We start from the raw sequence: 20,828 nt of genomic DNA on the forward strand, positions 1-20,828 counted from the left end.
ATGGTTGAAACCAGCGCTAAAACAGTGGACCGAACCATTCACGACATACAGAGGGGTGACATTTCCTACGCAATAAGCCATTGGCCGCTGAAAGTGACATTTAAATATACCCCACATCAATTAATTTATCTTACAAATTAACATTGTATTTTTTTTTAACAAGAACAAAAAATAGCCAGACTGACTTTAAGTGTGTGTGTGCACGTCTACTGCAGACGTAAGACAAGAGATGTTCAACTCAATGTACGTCCAGAAATACATGGCCTTGACAATTTTTTTTTAATTCAAAGAGTCTCCATTACTGTCCATGTCTATTCAGTAACACAACAAATTTAGTTTTTACTATTAAATGTATATATAACGTATGCAAAATTATTATTTGGTAAATGAAACGAATGACATCTAAATTTCTCATTCTGGCAGGGGCAGGAGGAGAGCTCATATTCTCGCTGTCTCTTTAACAGCCTTGCTAGAGATTTGTTTTCAGACTCACACAAACCGTCCTTTACCGGTTCAAACCAGTTTTCTGAGAGTGCGCAGTAAGTGTAAACAGGAAGAAGAGTGCAGCATTAAACAGTGTCGATGAACGTTATGATACATTTATATTATCTATTTGAAGCCGCGATGCTGGTATACAGTAAGAAGCTCGGTTAAACGTTATTAATATATGTCTAACGCACGAGGTAGCGAGAGTTTACAAAAGCTCTTAGCGAAAACAGCGGTTAATGCTAACTGGCGGTTCTGACAAACACGTCGTTTCGTGACGTATCGCGTTAAGCTGCAAGAAGGCATTTCAGATATAGTCCAGAAAGCTTTCATCTTTGCACGCGAATGACTGTCGTGTTTGTCTAAGAAGAGATCTGCAGGTAGTTCATGCAGAATATTTTCGTCCGATTGAATTCCGCTCCCTACCGGTGACTCAATGGCCTACTGACCCACTAAATTAGTGAATCGGTGACTGGTCCGTTTTCCTGCGGAAGAAACGCTTTGGCTGACGACTAGTCCGATATTTCCAACAGCGGTAATTTAATACAATCCAAAATGGTTCAGAAAGACAAAATAATCGAGTCGTCACAGCCAGAGAATGAAGTCGATACAGTGCCAACCGAAGCTGTTGCAGATACTCTGTGTCCAGTTGACGAGCCCAGTATCGGAGTTGAACGAACAGGCCGGAGGAAATTCATCACTGGTGTTGTAGAGGGTGAGCAAATTTAGACAAATCCAACCTAATTGTTTCATAATGTTGTCAAAATCATCAGCTAAATGGTTTTACGTAATTAATTTACATGCGGTGTTTAATTAGAGAACATAGTTATATATTTTCTAGGCATTGATTGATTGTAGCATCTGTGTGTGGAATGTGTTGCGTTTGTCAAAACCGTTTGTTGCACTTAAATTGTTCACCACAGGCTTCTATGGACGGCCATGGACTATGGAACAAAGGAAAGAGCTTTTCAGGAGGTATTGTGCAAGCGTGCAAATATGATGTCCTTTTCTTATTCACATTTTCTAGCATAATTGTATCTATTCTTTATATATTTGTATTTTATTTTTGTATATCTTCTCTGTTGTGTGCATACGTTGTATGTGTGCGTCTTATATTATTTGTCTCTCTTGTTCTGATTCTGCTATTGACAGTCTAAACATGCTAGTAGTAATGTTTTTGCAAGATTAACCTCAAACAAAAATTATAACTTTAAATTTGTTGTGATTCAGGCAGCAGAAATGGGGTTTGAACACCTATCTGTATGCCCCAAAAGATGACTACAAACACAGAATGTTTTGGAGAGAAATGTATTCTGTTGAAGAAGCAGGTGATATATCCTTTGTAATTGAAAAAGTTGTTAGTCTTTTATATGGTTTAAAATTTATTTGTGTAATTTTCTGTCTTGTTCTTTTAAAGAGCAACTCACGACTTTAATAAGTGCTGCTAAAGAGCATGAGATTGAGTTCATTTATGCCATTTCCCCTGGCTTGGACATTACGTTCTCAAATCAGAAGGAAGTTTTGACACTTAAAAGGAAGTTAGACCAGGTAAGAATGAGCTTAAACAGCACTGATGTCAGTGTTTTTATGACCTACATCCTTAATCTCAGTCTGTCTTTTGTGCAGGTCTCTCATTTTGGGTGCAAGTCCTTTGCCTTACTGTTTGATGACATCGATCATAACATGTGTCCTGCTGACAAGGAGGTATTCAGCTCTTTCGCACATGCCCAAGTGTCTATCACCAATGAGATCTTCCAATATTTGGGAGAACCTGAAATATTTTTATTTTGCCCCACAGGTAAGATTATTTTTTTATCTACTAACCATGTTGCTTTGAGGGGTTCTATCAAATGTATTGTTTCTATATCATTCCTTATCATAATAATGTAATGTCTCCTTGTCCTCAGAGTATTGTGGAACATTTTGTTATCCAAATGTGCCACAATCGCCTTATCTGCGCACAGTAGGTGAAAAGCTCCTTCCTGGTATTGAGGTGCTGTGGACAGGTATGTTGTGTTTTCTTTGAGTGGAATAGAATAATAGTTTGAAGATATTAAAAATGCCTTTTTGTGTTTGACAGGTCCAAAGGTAGTTTCTAAAGACATCACTGTTGAATCTATTGAGGAAGTCACAAAGATACTGAGGAGAGCCCCTGTCATCTGGGACAATATTCATGCTAATGACTATGATCAGAAGAGACTTTTCTTGGGGCCTTATAAAGGCAGATCCACAGAGCTCATTCCTCGCCTAAAGGGAGTCCTCACCAACCCCAACTGTGAATTTGAGTCTAATTTTGTGGCCATTCACACATTAGCCACATGGTATAAGTCTAACATGAATGGAGTGAGGAAAGATGTTGTCATGAGTAAGTATTTCTTAATGGAAACTTTTTGTTTTTATAATTAATCATGTATATATATATATTTAAATAGCAGGGTGTTCTCTCAATCACCATCAAATCAAAAATGGACCATTCTTATTTTTATACATTATATGGACCCTTTTCACAGACTGATCCATCATAAATCCTGTAAAGTTTTTTGTGTTTTATTTTTTTTTAAATCCATGTAGATTTATTACACTATACTTTGTATTATATTACCTTTGCATCAAATTACTTAACGCTGCTGTGAAGGTGTTTCTAATATAATAACTATTGGAGTGGTGGTAAAATCTTTCTCCAAGTCTTTCCTTTGCTATTTGAGCAAATGGGAACACCAAAAATATATTTAATGTAGTCTCTCATTCACCACTATATAACTTCTAGTTATAGAAAATGACTGTTAAATCAGCCAGAATTCAAACACAATTAGCATTCTTAAGGAAAAATCTTGCTTTATTTTTGATATTCTACAAGAAAGGTTTTGTTATGCAAAAGTGTTTTTTTTTTTTTTTTTAACTAAGCAAATATTCAATATGTCGATAAGAGGCTGTTATTCATCAACTTTATCATATTTGTGTATTTATTCTAGTGAGTTTGTAGCTTCATTTCTTCTCATTTATGTTTAGATGACGGTGAAGACAGCACTGTTTCCATCCAGATAAAGCTGGAAAACGAGGGCAGTGACGAGGAGCTAGAAACAGACATCCTATATAGCCCTCAGATCGCGCTCAAGCTGGCTCTCACTGAATGGCTAATCGAGTTTGGAGTGCCTCATCAGTACAACAGTAATTATGTCTTCTTTGTGTGATGATTTTTTTTAACATTTATCTAAGTTGTTTTGAATTTTGGTTACATCTAAACTATCTAAACCTTTCTCCTCTTTGTTGCAGGTCGGCAGGTACCTCACAGTGGAACTAAAAGCAGTTCTGTGGATGTTCCTTCGGTCACTTCTCCCAGCCTGGACACTTCCACTACAGTGACTACAGTCTTCCAACAGCCCATTATGAATCCAGATGTGCCACTTAGCGATGAGCTGCACGTGCTCTGCAAAGAAGAAGAGGTGGAGGTGGAGAAGAAGGAGTCCGATGAAGAACCCATGGAGATGGTTGTAGAGAAACATGACGAGGTGGAGGACAATAAAAATGTCAACCAGATCCTCACAGAGATTGTCAAGGCTAAGATGACAGAAGATCTCAAGCCCATGGACACAGACAAAGAAAGCCTGACAGAGTCCAAGTCCCCAGAGATGTCCATTCAAGAGGATTCAGGCAGCGATATTGCACCGATGCAGACTGATGATCAACTCAACAAGGAATTGTTTGTTCCAGGTCCCAATGAGAAACCACTGTTCACTGCTGAAGCACTTACCCTGGAGGATTTAATCCTGCTCGCTGAACTCTTCTACCTGCCATACGAACACGGTCCAAAAGCAGTACAGATGCTAAAAGAGTTTAACTGGTTGAGAGCCAATAGTAATTATGTCAGTGTTAACTCCAAAGCAAAGGATCCAGAGAAGGTGAGAAATTACATATTTAAAAATGGATGAAAATGCAAGCTGGTCAATATGTAGTGCTTTTGTTCAAAAACTACTTTTATGGGAAACCTGGGATTATCGGGATTATTTTTATTTAGTTTTTCTTGGCCTGAACATTTATGAAGATTAATAGAATTTTAAGAATATAAATTCCAGGAAATTACAGAATTAATGCACCTTTTACTAATTGATGCTTCACATTACAATATTTAATTAACTGACTAAACGTTGCTCTTGTGTAGATTAAAACATACTTTGTGATCCTTTGTCTGATATGTGAGATAATTTGTGATTTATTTGCAAACTTGAGTGAATTTGAATGATTTTTTAATGGAAAAGACATCTAAAAGTCATGGAAATGTGTAGGTCAAAATGTATGGGAACTCTTTTTCTCTGTCATGGCCTTGTTTTGTCCATGTTGAATTAAATGGGAAGTAAAAGTGTTTGTTCAGTAGACAGACAAAATGGTGGCAATGCAGTTATTATTTGCACCACATGGTGGTGCTTTTATGATAAGAATAAAATAGGTAATTACACATTTTTAGGAGTTGCTGCAGAGGCAGTAGACTTTAGATACAGTGGTAAAGATAAGATGGTTTTCATATATTTCACATAGGTGACTGAATGGCAGTCCAGAGCAGAATTCTTCGAGGAGATGTGCTGCTCCGTCATCCAGATGTTCACCAGACTCTCCAACTCCGCCAACAGGACCATTCTGTATGACCTGTATCCCTATATCTGGGATATAAAGAGTATCATCTCAATGGTGAAATCATTTGTCCAGTGGTTAGGTAGGTATGGCCACAAATCTCTTTGCTCCCCCTCAATGTTTTTGAACCATGCTGAGCCCATGAAATGCTTAAGTCATTTAGTTGACTCCCAAACGATGAGCATTAAATTCGACTGTCACATCCTCATCAGTTTTTAAACTACACCTTTTTATAGTGACATTATTAAGATGCATTCCTTAATAGAGTTAAAAGTGTTAATTTACTTAAGTATAAAAATATGCACTGCCATCTATCATAAGACCTCAGTTCCCACTCACAGTATGAACAGCTTCCACTTGAAATTTCTTGGGCGAAGTCTGCCATTTATGGGAAATTCTAGTGTACACTCGCTTTTCCTTACTTATTTTCACTGTGTGAATACTGTTTTCCTCTACTGACTGGATGCTGTCCTCATTGCTAGTTAGTGCCTCTTTTTCAGGCCACTCTTAATCTGGTAGAATGAATTTGGATGGCTGTGGTCAAAGTTGCCAGGGTGGGTCCTGCTGCTTGCTGTGAATTCAGTATCATTGTGCGTTAACTTGGCAACATCTTTTGCAATCTCTTTCGATCAGGGGTGTGATCGTGAAGGAAAAGCGCCGCGCATGCGAACTTGAAAAGCAAGGCGGCTGTGTAAGGCTATTCTGGTGCACCATGAGCAATTACTTATATGTATATGATTGTTTTTTTTTTTACCATATCTGCCGATTATTAGTTTTACACGATGATACTCCACAAACAACCTCAGCGTATGCTTTACTCTAACTGAATTGGTCTGGTCCAGCCAGAAAACACTTTTATATACTACATTTTGATAATACATTCCGGTGAACTGTACACAGTTCTCATGATCCTAAATTAATTTGTGCAGTCAGAGAACTGAAGGCTCTCTCATGAGAGAAACTCTTGGGTCATTAGCCAGCCCTTTTATTTACGATGATTTTATTGAGAGACCTGTCACTTACTTAGAATGCCCATGTTTGTTATCCATATAGCTTCTGGGCATCGCTACAGTGCAGTTAGAGTAATGGATTCGGTTCTAAATGAGGTTTTTGTTGGAAGTTGGTTGAGTAATTATAGCACCAGCATGGCCTGGGTTACCTTGGTAACCACATTTTATTCACAGGTTTCTGTCCAGCTTTATAACAAAGCAACACAGCAGGCAGCAACCAAAACTGGCATGCCCCACCTAAATTGTTAACTGATGTAGGGGACAATCAAGTGTATAATATGCTGCACTAATAAGTGTGTTTAATAGAACTGGAATCAAACACTTGATTAGCTTTTTTTGAAAACCCCATAAAGGCTACTCTTTATGTCAAAACATGCCCATTGAACAAATGTGATATTGATTTAACGGACCCTTTTGTGTACATTTATAGGGATGCACCGATATTTTGTCCGATAACTGATAATTCTTTATTTGAAAGCCGATAACCGATATATATGGCTGATAAATCTATTATATATTGAGAGCCTGATTTCAAAAACAAGTGTAACTATTAAAAGCTATGTCCAAAGCATTTCAACATTAATCAAAGATATACAACAGCACTGTAGCCTAGTTTGAACCAGTGCACATTTTTTTATAATTTTACACACCTATGAGCAACTTTCTTTTATATATATATATTTTTTAAAAAAATCTATTGTTTCAAATATCAGCATTACTGTTTGAGCTGCGCTGGTGTTGAATGAACATCTAAACTGAAGTGCTTTGTTTGGGTAATGTGAGATTAGTAAGATATTTATATAACATAAACATATTGCAACTTTTATCTTAACAAAATAATGCGAATGCATAAGTGTTGTGGATCCGATCTAGCCTTTATGACAGATTTGCGCTGAAAATGTTCACCTTCAAAGTGATTTCAAGCAAATGTCAAGCAACCTTCATGGCGGACCTGCACTTCTGTAGTGTTTCAGCTGAAGGAAATAATACATTATTTATCGCTTTAATATATCGGCCAAATTTTCTTATCAGTTCAATAACTAGAACATTAAAAATGAGTATATATTGGCTAATACCGATATGGTGGTCAATATTGTGCATCCCTATAAGTTTATTTGGTTTTTGTGTGGACTGTCCCCTCTCAATATGCTTTACAGCCTTTGTTTGGATGGACAGTCCAAATCCCAGAGCATTTTCAGCCAGGTCAGCCAGCATTTCTGCCCCGTCCAAAGCAGTGCAGATGGCATTCAGTCAGCGGCTCACTGCTGTTGTGCTGAGATCACTTACTAATGAGCTCTTGTATTGTCTTTTCCCTTCGTTATGTACAGATGGAAGATTCCTCAGCACAAGTGTCTACTGCTATTGGATGGACAGTGCCCGATGTATGCACAGTGCTGCGATTATCTTTTTTTTTTTTTCGGGGTTTTATAGATTATATTCTTTTTCGTTATGTGCCCAAATGATTTTAATTTCTTTCAATGTCTCAGGAAAGGAAAGGTTCTTGTATGAAGTCACATTTGCGCAGCGATAGCTCAAGTTTTAGGTGTTAACCCCACAATTCTTTTCTCTGGCAGCTCTAACATAATTTTTGTTTCTATCAGTAGGCCCAATTGAAATGGCTCAGACAAGCTTTACCACACCATTTTAGGGGAAGATTGATATTCTTGCCTCATCTAAACCTCTCTACAATAAAAAATAATCAGTTAACAAGAGTATAATTTTATGGGTAAATTGTAAAAAAAAAAGTAAAGGCAGTGATAAAATTCCCCTCAGATGGGTGTGTGTGGTGTGTGTCCTGCCATTTCACCACAGGATGTGTTAGTATGATCAAACTGATTGAAAACGGGGGAACTTTGTCTCCTGGATCTGCGCTGCATTTGTCTTGTTACATGACACTGAGTCCTCATCCCCTCACATCGGTACTGCTATTTAGAAATAGAGAGATTTCAAATTTCAATTGTTAGGGGTTAACAGAGGGATTTTGACCACCCCTTCACAATATAAAGCTTGTGTCTGTTTAACGACGACTAAAAAGTGCCCAGTTTTATCGTAGTAATCTGCTGCTGGAGCAAATAGGGGTTGTGACTGGAAATATTCAGTTGCTGCAGACTCTTGATTCTTTTGAAGGGTCCAGATCTACTCCATAAAATCATGTTAAATAAAGTTTCCATCGATCAAAGGAAGCGTCCACAGTGGTGGCTGATGAACAATGCTCGATAGTCATGTGACAAGGCAGATAGGTCTAAATGTGACTTCAGATAAAGGTTAGAATTCAGAGGGCTTAAACAGCTGAAGCTTATTTAGTACCAGCTAGTGAACTGATGACGTATAACAAACAAAATACCCACAAAGGCTGTTGTAGGAAAAGCGCTGCTACGGCTAGTAATTCTTGAATATCTCATCTCTTCAAAACAGACAGAAAGATGAGTTAAAGAGCTAGCACCAAACCTTATCCCAGATTGCATCCTGAACCTCACTTATAACTGCTTGAGGATCATGTGAAAAACAAATTGTTTCAGTAATGTGCCCAAATCTGACATTGGAGTCAGTGAAAGCCCTCTGTCATCGTAAGCTTAAGCTGCTTGAGCCCTAGGCAGAAGATATCCATGCTTTTTGTTCATCTTGAGGCGTTTTCCTTGATTGTAGTATCTACATTTCTTTTCAATGCGTTATTTGGAAATAAGACAGCTCTACCCTATACCCCTTCCCCCTCATTATGCCAGAAAGCCCCTCACATAATGTTTTCCGCTTGGATCTGATCTCAACAGGGTGTCGTAGTCAGTCGTCAGCACAGTTCTTAAGTGGCGACCAAGAGCCCTGGGCCTTTAGGGGCGGTCTAGCAGGAGAGTTCCAGGTATCCAATATTGAATTACCTGCAAAATGTTACACGAAGATATATTTTCGTTTGTTTAAGATGTTGGTGTGGTTGCAAAACGCTACGGGTTGGTCTGTTTAAGGTGAGCTGTCAGCAGCTGCACAGTAAAACAAAGGGGTGTTGAGCCACTTGGGCTTTTTTTTCTGAAGTGTCAACTGAAGTGGTCGAACGACAACTGTTTGGGGTGATGGTGTTTTCTAACCCAGCCTAAATTTGTATTTCTTTCAGCAACTGCCCAAATGAGATGCTGCTTTTCCCCCTTGCGCTCGCGACAGCGCAGCATTGGCTAGGTTTTATTTTATGACATCTTGTGTCTTTGCAGGAAACAGTGCAAAAATTATTGTCTGCGCTTGCGTCCACAACACTGCGCCTGCGTGTGCGACTGCGAGTCTGCCTACTCAAAGCTCCATGAACAAAGTATTACTAATCCATAACCTCAACGTTCAAAACATGTAATTAATAAATAATTAGATGATCATAATTGGTGTGTCTTGGAAAATATGTGATGTTTTAAGCTTGAAATTTTTGGTCCTGGAGTTTTGCTCTGCGCTCTAGCATCATTCCTTTTCTCTACAGGACGTTCTAGCGCAGCGAAAAAGAGCGGGAAAGGAGCATCTCCTTTAGCCAGTTAAGCCTTTCTCAGACCAAGCCTGCGCACTTTTGTTTCATTTTGGTTTCTCTCTGAAAAAAAAAAAGGTGGAAAATGATTGTCAATGGTACGTATTTGAAGTATGATGTTTACATGCTCTTGCTGAAAACTGACCAACCAGTGAAGCCAGTTTACTTGCTTATTTAATTCCATGCCTGTATTAGGCGCATTATTGCTCAGCTCCTGTGTGAGGTTGGCACAGCTTGAGCAGGTAAACTCATGCTGAAGTTTCAGCAGCAGTGCAGTCACTTGATCAAATCTAGAAAAGTGCTAAACTATTATATACTTTTGCTTTGGTCTCCACAGAGACTGTTGCCAATTGATGGGGCAAATGATCTTTTCTACCAGCCGCCACCATCAATGCCTACTTCTAAAATCTATACCATAAGGCCTTACTTTTCCAAAGATGAGGTAGGTTCTGGCTTTCGTTTTGTACTAGCTTACAATTATAATCAAAATTGCAATTAAAAATACTCACCAGAGTAGAGTGTTCAACAAATGTCAGCATCAAGTTTTTCAGGTAAAATTTTAGCTTCAATCTGCTCTGTTTTATTCAAACTCTTACATTTGTTTGCAGACTTCCTCAAATAGTCAATTATATGTTGTTTTGTGGCGCAATAAAAAAAATATTTAATAGTGCTTCATTTGTAACTTGGAATAGTTGCAATGAAAATGGGCCTCAAGTTATAACTTGTTCACAGCTGGTGCAACCCTAGGAATGTGCTTTATGTGGAGGGCATGGCTTGTCTACTGTAAGCTATCTGTAGTATGAAAACGCTGTAGATGTTTGTCTAAATTAAACGTTGCTGTTGGTTGCTTGAATTCCCAGCTGAGGTGTCCCAGTTTATGCTTTGATTTTAGGTTTAATTGCATCACATCTGAAGCATTCTGCTGAAACAGCAGTCTGGTCCTCCTGTTAGTCCTAAGAAGGTTCACATTTTGTGGAATGAGAGCTGTCAGATGCCTTTCTTACACTGCATCTCTCACTTTTTTTCCTCAGTCTGCCATCTATAAGGTCTGCAAGGAGATGTTCACTGAGAGCTGTGATGGCATTTCTTTCCCAGATGAGTCTTCACCGGACCTTATTGGAGACAGGTGAAGTTTGAGCTTCCACTATGTTATGTCACATTAATGTGTTATGCATGCATGATTAATAACATGTTGACTTTGTACCATCATCTTACTCATTGCAGGTTTGTGGGAGGTTTTCTGACGCTCAGCCCAGACTATGGCTTTGTGCTTGAGGATGAAGAAGGTATCTGCGGCTATGCTCTGGGCACTGTGGATGTCAAACCCTTTGTAAAGAATTGCCAGATGAGTTGGATTCCATTCATGCAAGAGAAATACAACAAGCCAGACACAGAGAAGGACCTGTCAGAGGCAGAGGTTTGCATGTCATGTCATTTCTTCTGCAATGAAAATACAGGTTATTGGTACTTGGTATCGAAAAGTACTAAAAATTAAAGTATCCAAATTGGCCTTGTTCTGCAAAAAATTGAATCGGTGCATCCCTAGGTTTATTCAGGGGCCAAAACGAAAAAAATTGTTATTTGCAGTTGCTGTTATTTTTATGGCCAAAAAGTTTTATTTAAATTCTGATAGCTTGTAATGCAATGAGATTTTATAACAATATAGCAGACTACTTGCATAAAATCCATAGAAATATCAGTTGTCACTCTGTCTCCTAATAATACGTCGCATTAGATGTTATTTAAATACTTAGTTTTCAATGTTGTGGGCAAGCAATCAATGCTATATAATGAATAATAAAATGTTCTTCGAAATTTGCAAATCAAATATGAAACGGTAGGCTTTATAAGATAAAAAGGTTGGGAACATGTTTATGGCAATATCAATCTTTGTTCCCTATAGAAAATGATGCTAAGTTTCCATGAGGAGGAAGAGGTTTTGCCAGAATCGTTCCTCAGTAACTTCCCATCCCTTATTAAAGTGGACATTCATGCAAAGGTTACTGACCCTAGTGTAGCTAAAAGCATGATGGGATGTCTCCTCTCATCACTGAAAGCTAATGGTAAGTAGAGTATGTTGTGTGACATGAACTTTTTATTTAACAGTGTCCCTGTTCCACGTGATGCTTTTATTCATTGCTGTAGTAATAAAATTATCATTTTTATATAATAATTATTATTTTTTTTGAATGCTTTGTTTCATAAACGCATCTTTTTCTCCTCGTTTGTCAGGCTCAAATGGTGCTTTCTGTGAGGTCCGGCAGATGGACAAAAGGATGTTGGACTTTTATAGCAAACTGGGCTGCTTTGAAGTGGCCAAAATGGAGGGATTCCCAAAAGACGTTATTCTAATGGGGAGGAGTTTGTGAATCTGAGCTGCCTAGAAGAAAAATCATACAGAAGGAGCCTCCTAGAAAGTGCACAAAGCTTTGGCCCACATTTTAAGGCCCCAACTCGCTACCTGTTCATGTAAATATCACGTTTTGTAATGAAAAAACTGGTGCCCTGTAACGGTAGCTTAACTCACATCATTATGCTGAATGCACTTCTAGAATTTTAGGTGCTTTTCATTCACTTTGCCAGTCTGTGGTGGATGCTCAAGTGTTTGGTGTTTTCAAGAGGAGTGAGAAATGGAAAAACAAGTGAAGTGAGTCTGTAAGAGTAATTCAGGACGCACGATTTACTTTCACTTTTTTTCTGGTAGACAGATTGCTTGAGTTGGCCAAGTGCCATTGAACCTACTAAATCTCTTAGATGTGGCTGAGTTGCAGTTTATGTTCAGCATATGTGCACGTTTAAGTTAATGTCTAGGTTCTCCAGACAAAAAAAAAAAAAAAAAAACTTGCCAATACCTTATGAGAGATCTTCACTTTTTTTGTTTTTAAGTTTATTTCAGTGTTTTACAGTGTTCAAAGCAATAATCCAGAAGGACTTCTTAACAGTCAGAGATTGCGTTATTGCTTTTCAGGACATTGTAATAAATTCTGCAGTTTTCCAGGTTTAAATCGCGTCGGTGAGCTCATATGGAGAATGCAGCAAGCTAAAGCTATCCTTTGAGGTTTAGGATGCTTTAGAAACGAAAAGAACTGAAACTGAACTTTGAGCAGGCAGAAGTAAATACAGTTAAACCATAATGTTCATTGTCTTTAAGACTGCATGGGATACCTTCGTGTAAGCCTTTAGCATGAGTATCTTTTAATGATACTTTTTCTTTTCTTTTTTCATTTTGTACAAAAATGCCTTTTGGCTTTTATCCTTCTCTGTAATATTTTTGAGGATAATGAAAAATGAAAAATACTACACTTCTGCCTTTGTTTAATGTGGCGAATTATACATTTCCGAGACATAACAGGGTTATATTATAATTCTGTTGTTTACAAAAAATAAGTAAAATTTGTAACTTAAACCTGAAGACCAATGCTCTGCACAATGTCTTTAATTATAAGAGAAGGAGAATTAAAACAAGTGGGGAAAAAATGAAGATATGTTTAAGAATGAACTTTAACATATTTGAGACCGTTTTCTGTTACCTGAAGAGAATGATAACAGCCATTGCCTGTTCTTAATGAAGGTCTGCCTCTTTGTTAATATGTTTAAAAGCCCCACGGTTTAATTTGTGTTTCTTTGAAATTCCAAGCCAATGTCAGGATTGTTTCCCTGAATGTAGGTACAATGTAAACTGTTTATTTTGTCTTTATTCCCCTATTTAACCAAAAGTATGGACAGAAAAGTTGATATATATATACATATATATCAGTTGTGCTGTATCCTGAAAAACTAGAAGAGCACAAAAGTCCCGTGCAGATTCCCATATGTAATATTTAAAATAATCCAAAAGGTAAAAGAAAAATGTAAATACTTTTGTGCATGGGCAGTTTTGACAGTTTTTCCACTTCCCCTCCCATTTAAGGTAATTTGTACAAACAAAAATGCTATTGTTTACCTCTATGGCTTGTGGTTTGGATCATTCTATTTTAGTTAATCACATACAATGTAAAGGGCTTTTTTTTTTTTAGAGGTCATATACAATGCATACATTTAAAAATATATAGACCTTTCTGTATTTTGATGTATTATGATAATGTATATGTAATATAGTTGTAATTTCTGTAAGGGTTGTATGTAATTAAGATGTTATTAAAATGTTAAATAGTAAAGAAAATCTGGTCAGTGAGTGAAATGAAATGCCTTTAGACACACAATCGCCACCCCTGGTGAACACTCTTATTTCCATCTTAGTTTCACTAAAACTTTGTGGATGGTGCATTTAAATTGTGAAAAAAATTAAAGCTGTTCCCATTTCTTATCTTTCCTTGTGCACTATTAAATTAAATTGTATTGCATGTTAGTATACCATAATTTCTTTAGCATATATATATATATATATATATATATATATATGTATATATGTATACTATATACATACATATGTGTGACTAAGTACACCCTTACTGCTTCCATAGGAATTAAGAAGGTACGTAGTAGCCTTTGATCAATAGATCATCAGCAATCTTGACCAACTCTATACAAGAGCCATAAGAAACACTGTCTTGAACGACAGATATTTCATGTCTGGCAAATGGATTGGCTCGAACGGAGCACCTTTCATGGCTTCCAAAACCGTGGAAAGGTGGTCTCACATAGGGACTGACAGGTGATATAAAGAAATTTATTTATGAAAAATTTTTTAAAAATCGTAATTATGCCCAACTTTTTACCTGTATTCTATATTTAATTGTTACAATGTCTTTCATATATTGTAACACTTAAAAACGAGCTTTTAGGTCAGTGTTGATGACGTAATAATCATGCGCCGTTTTTTCGCTTGCTCGTTACATGTGTTTTGAAAACGCGACTTGTACAGTGGGTATCGTAGCCTTTATTGATTGAATGATATAAGAAACGTTCGAACAGTTAGCAGCTATGTCGTTTGTTGAGGACGAAACATCGGACAGTGGGGTGGACTCACGCTCGCGATTGGAAAGCTATGTGTTCAGTAAGATCAACAGTGACGCGTTTCGTAGATTTAACTTACTAGCACACGTGGAACAACTTCAATTGATTATTTCTTTAATAATTGTGGCCAGAGATGTTTAACGTTCGTTAAAAAACCTGGATTGCTTAAAAACAAAATACCTGCTCGTTTTCAGTGATTACATTAATTTCTGAATATAAATTAAATATAGGCTACTTGTATAATAGTGTGATTTTGATTTCCATTAGGTTGTGAGTTGTCTTCTGAAGTTCCATTTTACACATTTCAAGCAGACGAAGATGAAGACGTGGAACATTTTCTGGAGCTCAGGACGGTTCGTAGAATATTTTATTAAAGCAAGAGTTTGCCTGTCCTAAACGTGTATATGTCGCTATTCACTTCCCTTGCGCTTTTGACTGACGTGTTTTGTTGTCTATGCGTTCTACAGAGAGAAAAAAGGGAAACTTCTATATCTGTGAAGTAATAAAATGTTGATCAAATCGTCATAGATTTTCATTTTTGCCTTATTTATAGCGTTAAAGTTAATATGAAATAAAAATACATCTATTTTCTGTATGCATATTATAGATCTTATTGTGAACAATTCGTCTGTGTGTGTTTCTTTCTCTGTTTTCATATTTTTTTATCACCTTCTGTTTAAAGTCACCATGAAGTCAAACTTGACAGTTCTTATTTTATTAGCCATGTTTATTATAAATGATTCATCCATGTACATCATTATTTTTTTTAAAGGGAAACCCTCAAAAATAAAAATAGTAATTTATTTACTCATTCTCAAGTTGTTCCAAGTTGTATGTAGGTTTCTTTTGTCAGAAGTAGATATTTTGAAGACTGTTGGTAAAAAAAAAATACTATGGAAGTCTAAAGGGTGCTGTCAGCTCAGCTGTGTGGTTACCTTTAATTAAAATAACTTTCCCTCCCTCTTGCAGCAGGGTGGGACAACCTATCACTCATACCAATAGCAAACCACAATGATCAAATCAATTGCTGATGGACAAAATTAAGTGTTATCCTAAAAATAAAATTCTGGTTTAAGGAACCATTTCTTGGTCTTCTTAGTTCTCATAGGTGATGTATGCAGGTCACATAGATATGAAACACAGCTCACACAGAACTCAAATCAAGCAGCTTTCTGTGGGTTAACAGAGTGAACCCAAAGCATAATCTGTTAAAATCATGTGAAATTTGCAATTTGGTGGATTTCGCTTGTGAAAATTTGCCTAACAGTGGTAAATGTGTGCCCTTTTAGTCTGCATAAACCCCGGCCCTGCAAGTTCAACTTTTTGAGAAGAACAAACACATCTCGAAAATCCGGTCAACAGCTGATTCATAGAAACAAGTTCCTGCCCAACATTTTGTATTTTACCATAATGCATTATACTCAATTGTATGTCATAATATAGACAAAATGATCAGTTGCTGCTTTCATTTCATGGCGACTTTAATGTGTGTAAAGAGTTTGATGACCTGTATTTTTAAACTCCTTTCTCTCAAACCATTAGATTTGTCTGGGTGATGGTGCCAAAGAGGAGAATAATGTTGTGGAAGTGACCGCTATGAATCACCAAGGAAAGAAAATATCTGTGCCCGTAGCTAATCTCAACATTTCCTGTCTGCCTATGGTAATGCTTTTTTTTTTTTTTTTTTACTAAACTGTTATATAATACAGGTATTCTAATATGCTGCAATTTTTTAAATCTGTTTCTACTCAGGTAAGCCTTGGAGAGTTTGAGTTGATGGCTCCTGTCACACTGCGGCTGAAATCTGGATCGGGACCAGTGACTGTCAGTGGGTTACATTTAGTTGGTGAGAAATCAAACAACAGTTGCAAGTCTCTATATCACAACAATGCATTTAAGGCTAAAAATCGCACACAAAGCATGCTATTTTATCCCTTTTGTTTTGAAACTGAATGGTGCTAATTATTTCTCCTCTTTCAGCCACAGAGAATGAAGAGTCTGAAATATCAGATGAAGAAGATGATGATGATGTTAGTGAGGAGGAAATGCCCTCAGTCAAACCAGCAAAGAAAAAGCAAATTTAAATCTCACAGCAGCTGAAATTGAGATGTTACCACAGACCTTTATACATTTTATATAATATTAGATGTAATGTTCTTCTATGAGACATGATGGAGGGTGGTGAAGTATTTTCTGGAATTTTGTACTTTTAGATTGTACAAATGTTAAATAGAAAGGTTGAAGCCTCAATGCAGCCAGCTCTGTGAACATTTACTTCATTTAAAAAAATGTATATTGGTTAATAGTAATACTGTTACTTATGTGTATGTAAGTAACCGCCAACACCAACTTTCAGGTTCACTCTCAGTTGGGAGACCCACAAATTCACAGTTCTGTCACCATTGTGCCCTTGAGGGCATTTAAGGATTATTCCAGATGTACTATCCCTGTAACACACTGTACCATGACAGTGAAAAGCCTGTCAATCTGCATCTGTCTTCAGGGAAAGCACCAGCATTGTTCTCTCCAGATTTTCTTCTTATCACACATGATTTTTTTTGTTTGAACTTTTGTTATAATTCATATTTTTAGTTTTTTTAAATTTGGCAAGTAGGGTTTTTAAATCTTTGTCCCTTTTTGAAGGACCGTTAGAGGGACGTTTTGAATGGTGCATTTGATGTTGAGATCAGTCAAGGAGGACTTCCCATTGTTGTCATTTTGTATTTTTACAGATTTATTTACAATAAAAATTTGTTGTTTTAGTAGAATCAGTACTTTTATTTTAAGAGCTCACGCAGCTGTTTTGATAAATTCACCAGGGTGAACCTGGTTTTGCATGTATATTTATATTGGTGTGAGTGTGTGTGTGTGTGTGTGTGTGTGTGTGCGTACTTATAAAATGGAACACATGGGCAACATAAACAATAAAACCACAAATGTATACATTTCAGATAAGTGTTTTATATAATAAAATTTGATTTTAACCTAAGGTTAATTATTAACAGATCTAGGTCAATCAAACATATGTTCATTATTTTTGTACTTTACCTTTTACATTTTTTGCTGTTTAATAAATTGTTTTAATTCATAATTCTTCTACTATTTAAACTTTAAAAAGCCTGTAATAGACTGTTTAATGGTGGGGTTTTTTCGGTGACAACTAACCCCATATTGTGTGACAAAATGTACGAATAGTTTTTCTTCCTGGAAATAACAGTGGAAATGTCCATTATATAGGCGTACGTGCCAAACAAACAAACAAACAAACAATGGTACCTAACAGAAAATAAACATCCTGGGCATGCAAATACATATATATATATATATATATATATATATATATATATATATATATATATATAAAAGAAAAGCATAATTTTAAGGCCAAGTCACCTAATCAGAAAAATGTGACAACTGCGGTTCCTTTAAAATGACGCCATTAGATGGTGACGTAACTTAACTCCCCCTAGTAACCATCGTCGGCGTCTCGGAAGGGACTCGGGAGTAAGATGGTGAGAAGTTAATTAGCCCTTAGTCCTATATTTGTGTAGTTTGTATTTAACTGAGATTTTAGAAACTTTGGAAATACGCATGATTTATTCGGCGGTTGCAGCGTGAATCTTGATAATTAGCTCTGCAGTAACGTTAGCTGGCTTTCTCTGTAGGAGTGAAGCCTGATGGATCAGCGGCGCTAAGTCTCATTTATTTGCCTTCCTCTGTTTTGTTATTTCCCGAATAATTCAAATGTAAAGATTAGGCCTATAACTCTTTCAAGAAATTATTACGATATTGTAGCCACCGAGGGTAGCCACCATTAAATGGACAGTTGAACAAAATGTGTCATCATTTAATCATCTTTCACTTTCACTGCATTTTTTTATATAATGAGTGAATTGCGACTGAGTCATTCTGTCTTTAATCTCTTTAAAGTCTCCTTTAACCCCTCTAAAATCTACAAATGTCTTGGTCTTTTTCATATTTTGTTAGATAAGTCTCTTAGCTCACAGAAGTAACGTTAACGTTATATTTTTTTTAGAACCATCTTTTTTTCTCACAAATGTCTTTATATAGTGTCATTGTTGACTTGTTTAAAATCTGGTTATTGAGCATATAATGTTTATTGCAGGGTTTGTTGTCAATCCTTAGAAAACTAAAGAGTGCTCCAGACCAGGAGATACGCATTCTGCTCCTTGGATTAGACAATGGCGGAAAGACGACACTTCTCAAACAGCTAGCCTCTGAGGATATTAGTCACATCACACCAACGCAGGTAACACACAATCTCCCTTTTACAGGAAATACATATTGTCTTGGAAAAAAAAAAAAAAAAAAGCTAGTTTCTTCCATGTTCATAGTATAAATTCTTAAAGGGATAAATTCTTAAAGGGATAGTTCACTCAAAAATGAAAAATGTGTTACCATTTACTAACCTTCATGTTGTTCCAAACCTGTATGAGTTTCTTTCTTCTGTTGAACACAAATAAAGATATTTTAAAGAATTTCGTTAACCAGACTGTTGACAGCACCCATTGACATCATTGTAGGAAAAAAATAATTGAATGTATAGGAAGTCAATGGGTGCCATCAACTGCCTGTTGAGTAGCCAAGTGATGCCAAAATTTTCATTTTTGGGTGAACTATCCCTTTAAGGGTTTTTCTTTCTTTAGCACAATACAGCATTGTTCAATTAATTTTAATTCTTCTGTCCTTGCCAGGGCTTTAACATTAAGAGCGTGCAGTCTCAGGGCTTCAAACTGAATGTCTGGGACATTGGAGGTCAGAGGAAGATCAGACCATACTGGAGAAACTACTTTGAAAATACTGATATGCTTGTGAGTGTTTCTTATTGAGATATGTTTATGAGTTATGCATAGCATAGCATTCATTATCGTTTAACACTACCATTGAAAAGTTCTAAAGAAGTTTCTAATGCTCAACAAAAACATACTTAAAAATTTGGAAATGTTGTGCAAGTCTATTGTTCAGAATTCTTTGATAAACAGCATTACTGTCACTTTTTCTTATTTAATACATCCTTGCTGAATAAAAGTATTTTAAATCATACATCAAACATTTGAACAGTTGTATATATTTCTTTCTGATACTTTCTCATATTTGTTTATGTGATGATTTTTACATTGTGTTTTTGCATTTTAGATTTATGTCATAGACAGTGCAGACAGGAAGAGATTTGAGGAAACGGGACAGGTATAAAAAGATCTATCATTATAGCAAATCTGTTCATTATTACTTGTCTTGTTTGTGTGTGTGTGTGCGTATGTGTGTAGATGAGAGATTATGAACCTTCCAAGGTCTTTGCAGGACATTTCTCACAACATGTGGCTTCACACCGGGTCATGTCTATGTCTAGCTATATTTTCCTACTTAATCCAGTTCACTGCAATGCTTTTATTTTATTGGAAGTGAAAATTTCTTGATATGCATTTGTTCAAGCAAATCCATGCTGAATTTGAATGCTGTATTTGAATGAGCTATTGGATTATTATTTGAATTGTTTATGTGGTGTGCAGGAGTTGTCTGAGCTGCTCGATGAGGAGAAACTTAGTGGCGTACCTGTTTTAATCTTCGCCAATAAACAAGACCTGCTGACCGCTGCTCCAGCCTCTGAGATCGCAGAGGGACTGAACCTGCACACCATTCGGGACCGTATTTGGCAAATTCAGTCCTGTTCTGCACTTACGGGAGAGGGAGTCCAGGTGAGTCATTGCTTTTACATTAGCTTTGTTTTATCTTTCCAATCAGTTGTTTAGACCTTCCCATCAGTGGCTGGTTTTTGGCTAAAGTGCTGCTTTCTTTCAGGATGGCATGAACTGGGTCTGCAAGAACATTACTGCAAAGAAGAAGTAGTGAGCCTAGTACTTTTGTAAAGGGAATATGAAAATCAAACTCTGTGGACTGTGTGGATTTTTTACCACCTCGTCCAAGTTAAAGGGATATGAGAAGGCTTTTGTAACCCCTGACCCCTCTGAATCATTCCTCATCAACTCTGTCTCACCTGCAGTTACTTTGTCAACACTGTGCAACAGCATGATACTCTGAAATAATTTGATACATAATGTACAATCAACCACTGAATTGAGTGAAATACGTGTTTTTTGTATTATTATTCATTAGAATGTTGTCTGTTTGATCTTGGAATCTATTTTAATATCTTGGATTTCTATGATTTATTCATTTTAGATGCTTCACAATATGTTAGACTTAAAAAAACATTGCATAAAACTTTTTTTTCCTTA

General features: G+C 36.6%; 3 protein-coding genes across 5 annotated transcripts; all 3 read left to right on the forward strand.

Annotated features, from left to right (window-relative positions):
• The first annotated feature begins 515 nt into the window (after positions 1-515).
• oga (O-GlcNAcase) lies at positions 516-13,545 on the forward strand. 2 transcript variants are annotated; one of them, XM_089116925.1, is made up of 17 exons: positions 516-1,201; positions 1,410-1,461; positions 1,717-1,814; positions 1,904-2,034; positions 2,113-2,284; positions 2,394-2,492; positions 2,567-2,851; positions 3,496-3,654; positions 3,760-4,385; positions 5,020-5,194; positions 7,451-7,504; positions 8,891-8,976; positions 9,953-10,057; positions 10,647-10,741; positions 10,840-11,032; positions 11,519-11,678; positions 11,848-13,545. In XM_089116925.1, exons 1-17 carry the CDS (start codon positions 1,042-1,044, stop codon positions 11,982-11,984), a joined length of 2,787 nt encoding a protein of 928 aa, XP_088973051.1. In that variant the 5' UTR covers positions 516-1,041; the 3' UTR covers positions 11,985-13,545. The 2 variants fall into 2 exon arrangements, with proteins under 2 accessions (XP_088973051.1, XP_039528471.2); XM_039672537.2 differs by lacking the exon at positions 7,451-7,504.
• Positions 13,546-14,425: 880 nt separating this feature from the next.
• Positions 14,426-17,339, forward strand: npm3 (nucleophosmin/nucleoplasmin, 3). Its single transcript, XM_039672539.2, has 5 exons — positions 14,426-14,611; positions 14,839-14,924; positions 16,114-16,233; positions 16,324-16,417; positions 16,552-17,339. Exons 1-5 carry the CDS (start codon positions 14,539-14,541, stop codon positions 16,653-16,655), a joined length of 477 nt encoding a protein of 158 aa, XP_039528473.1. The 5' UTR covers positions 14,426-14,538; the 3' UTR covers positions 16,656-17,339.
• A 655-nt stretch (positions 17,340-17,994) lies between these two features.
• arl3a (ARF like GTPase 3a) lies at positions 17,995-20,828 on the forward strand. Of its 2 annotated transcripts, XM_039672538.2 has the most exons (6): positions 17,995-18,083; positions 18,698-18,841; positions 19,287-19,403; positions 19,729-19,779; positions 20,103-20,288; positions 20,392-20,828. In XM_039672538.2, exons 1-6 carry the CDS (start codon positions 18,081-18,083, stop codon positions 20,437-20,439), a joined length of 549 nt encoding a protein of 182 aa, XP_039528472.1. In that variant the 5' UTR covers positions 17,995-18,080; the 3' UTR covers positions 20,440-20,828. The 2 variants fall into 2 exon arrangements, with proteins under 2 accessions (XP_039528472.1, XP_088973053.1); XM_089116927.1 differs by lacking the exon at positions 17,995-18,083 and having other exon boundaries at positions 18,680-18,841.

This window comes from Pimephales promelas, chromosome 11 (assembly GCF_988280905.1).
Source record: "Pimephales promelas chromosome 11, fPimPro1.hap1.1, whole genome shotgun sequence".
Classification (NCBI taxonomy): Eukaryota; Metazoa; Chordata; class Actinopteri; order Cypriniformes; family Leuciscidae; genus Pimephales; species Pimephales promelas.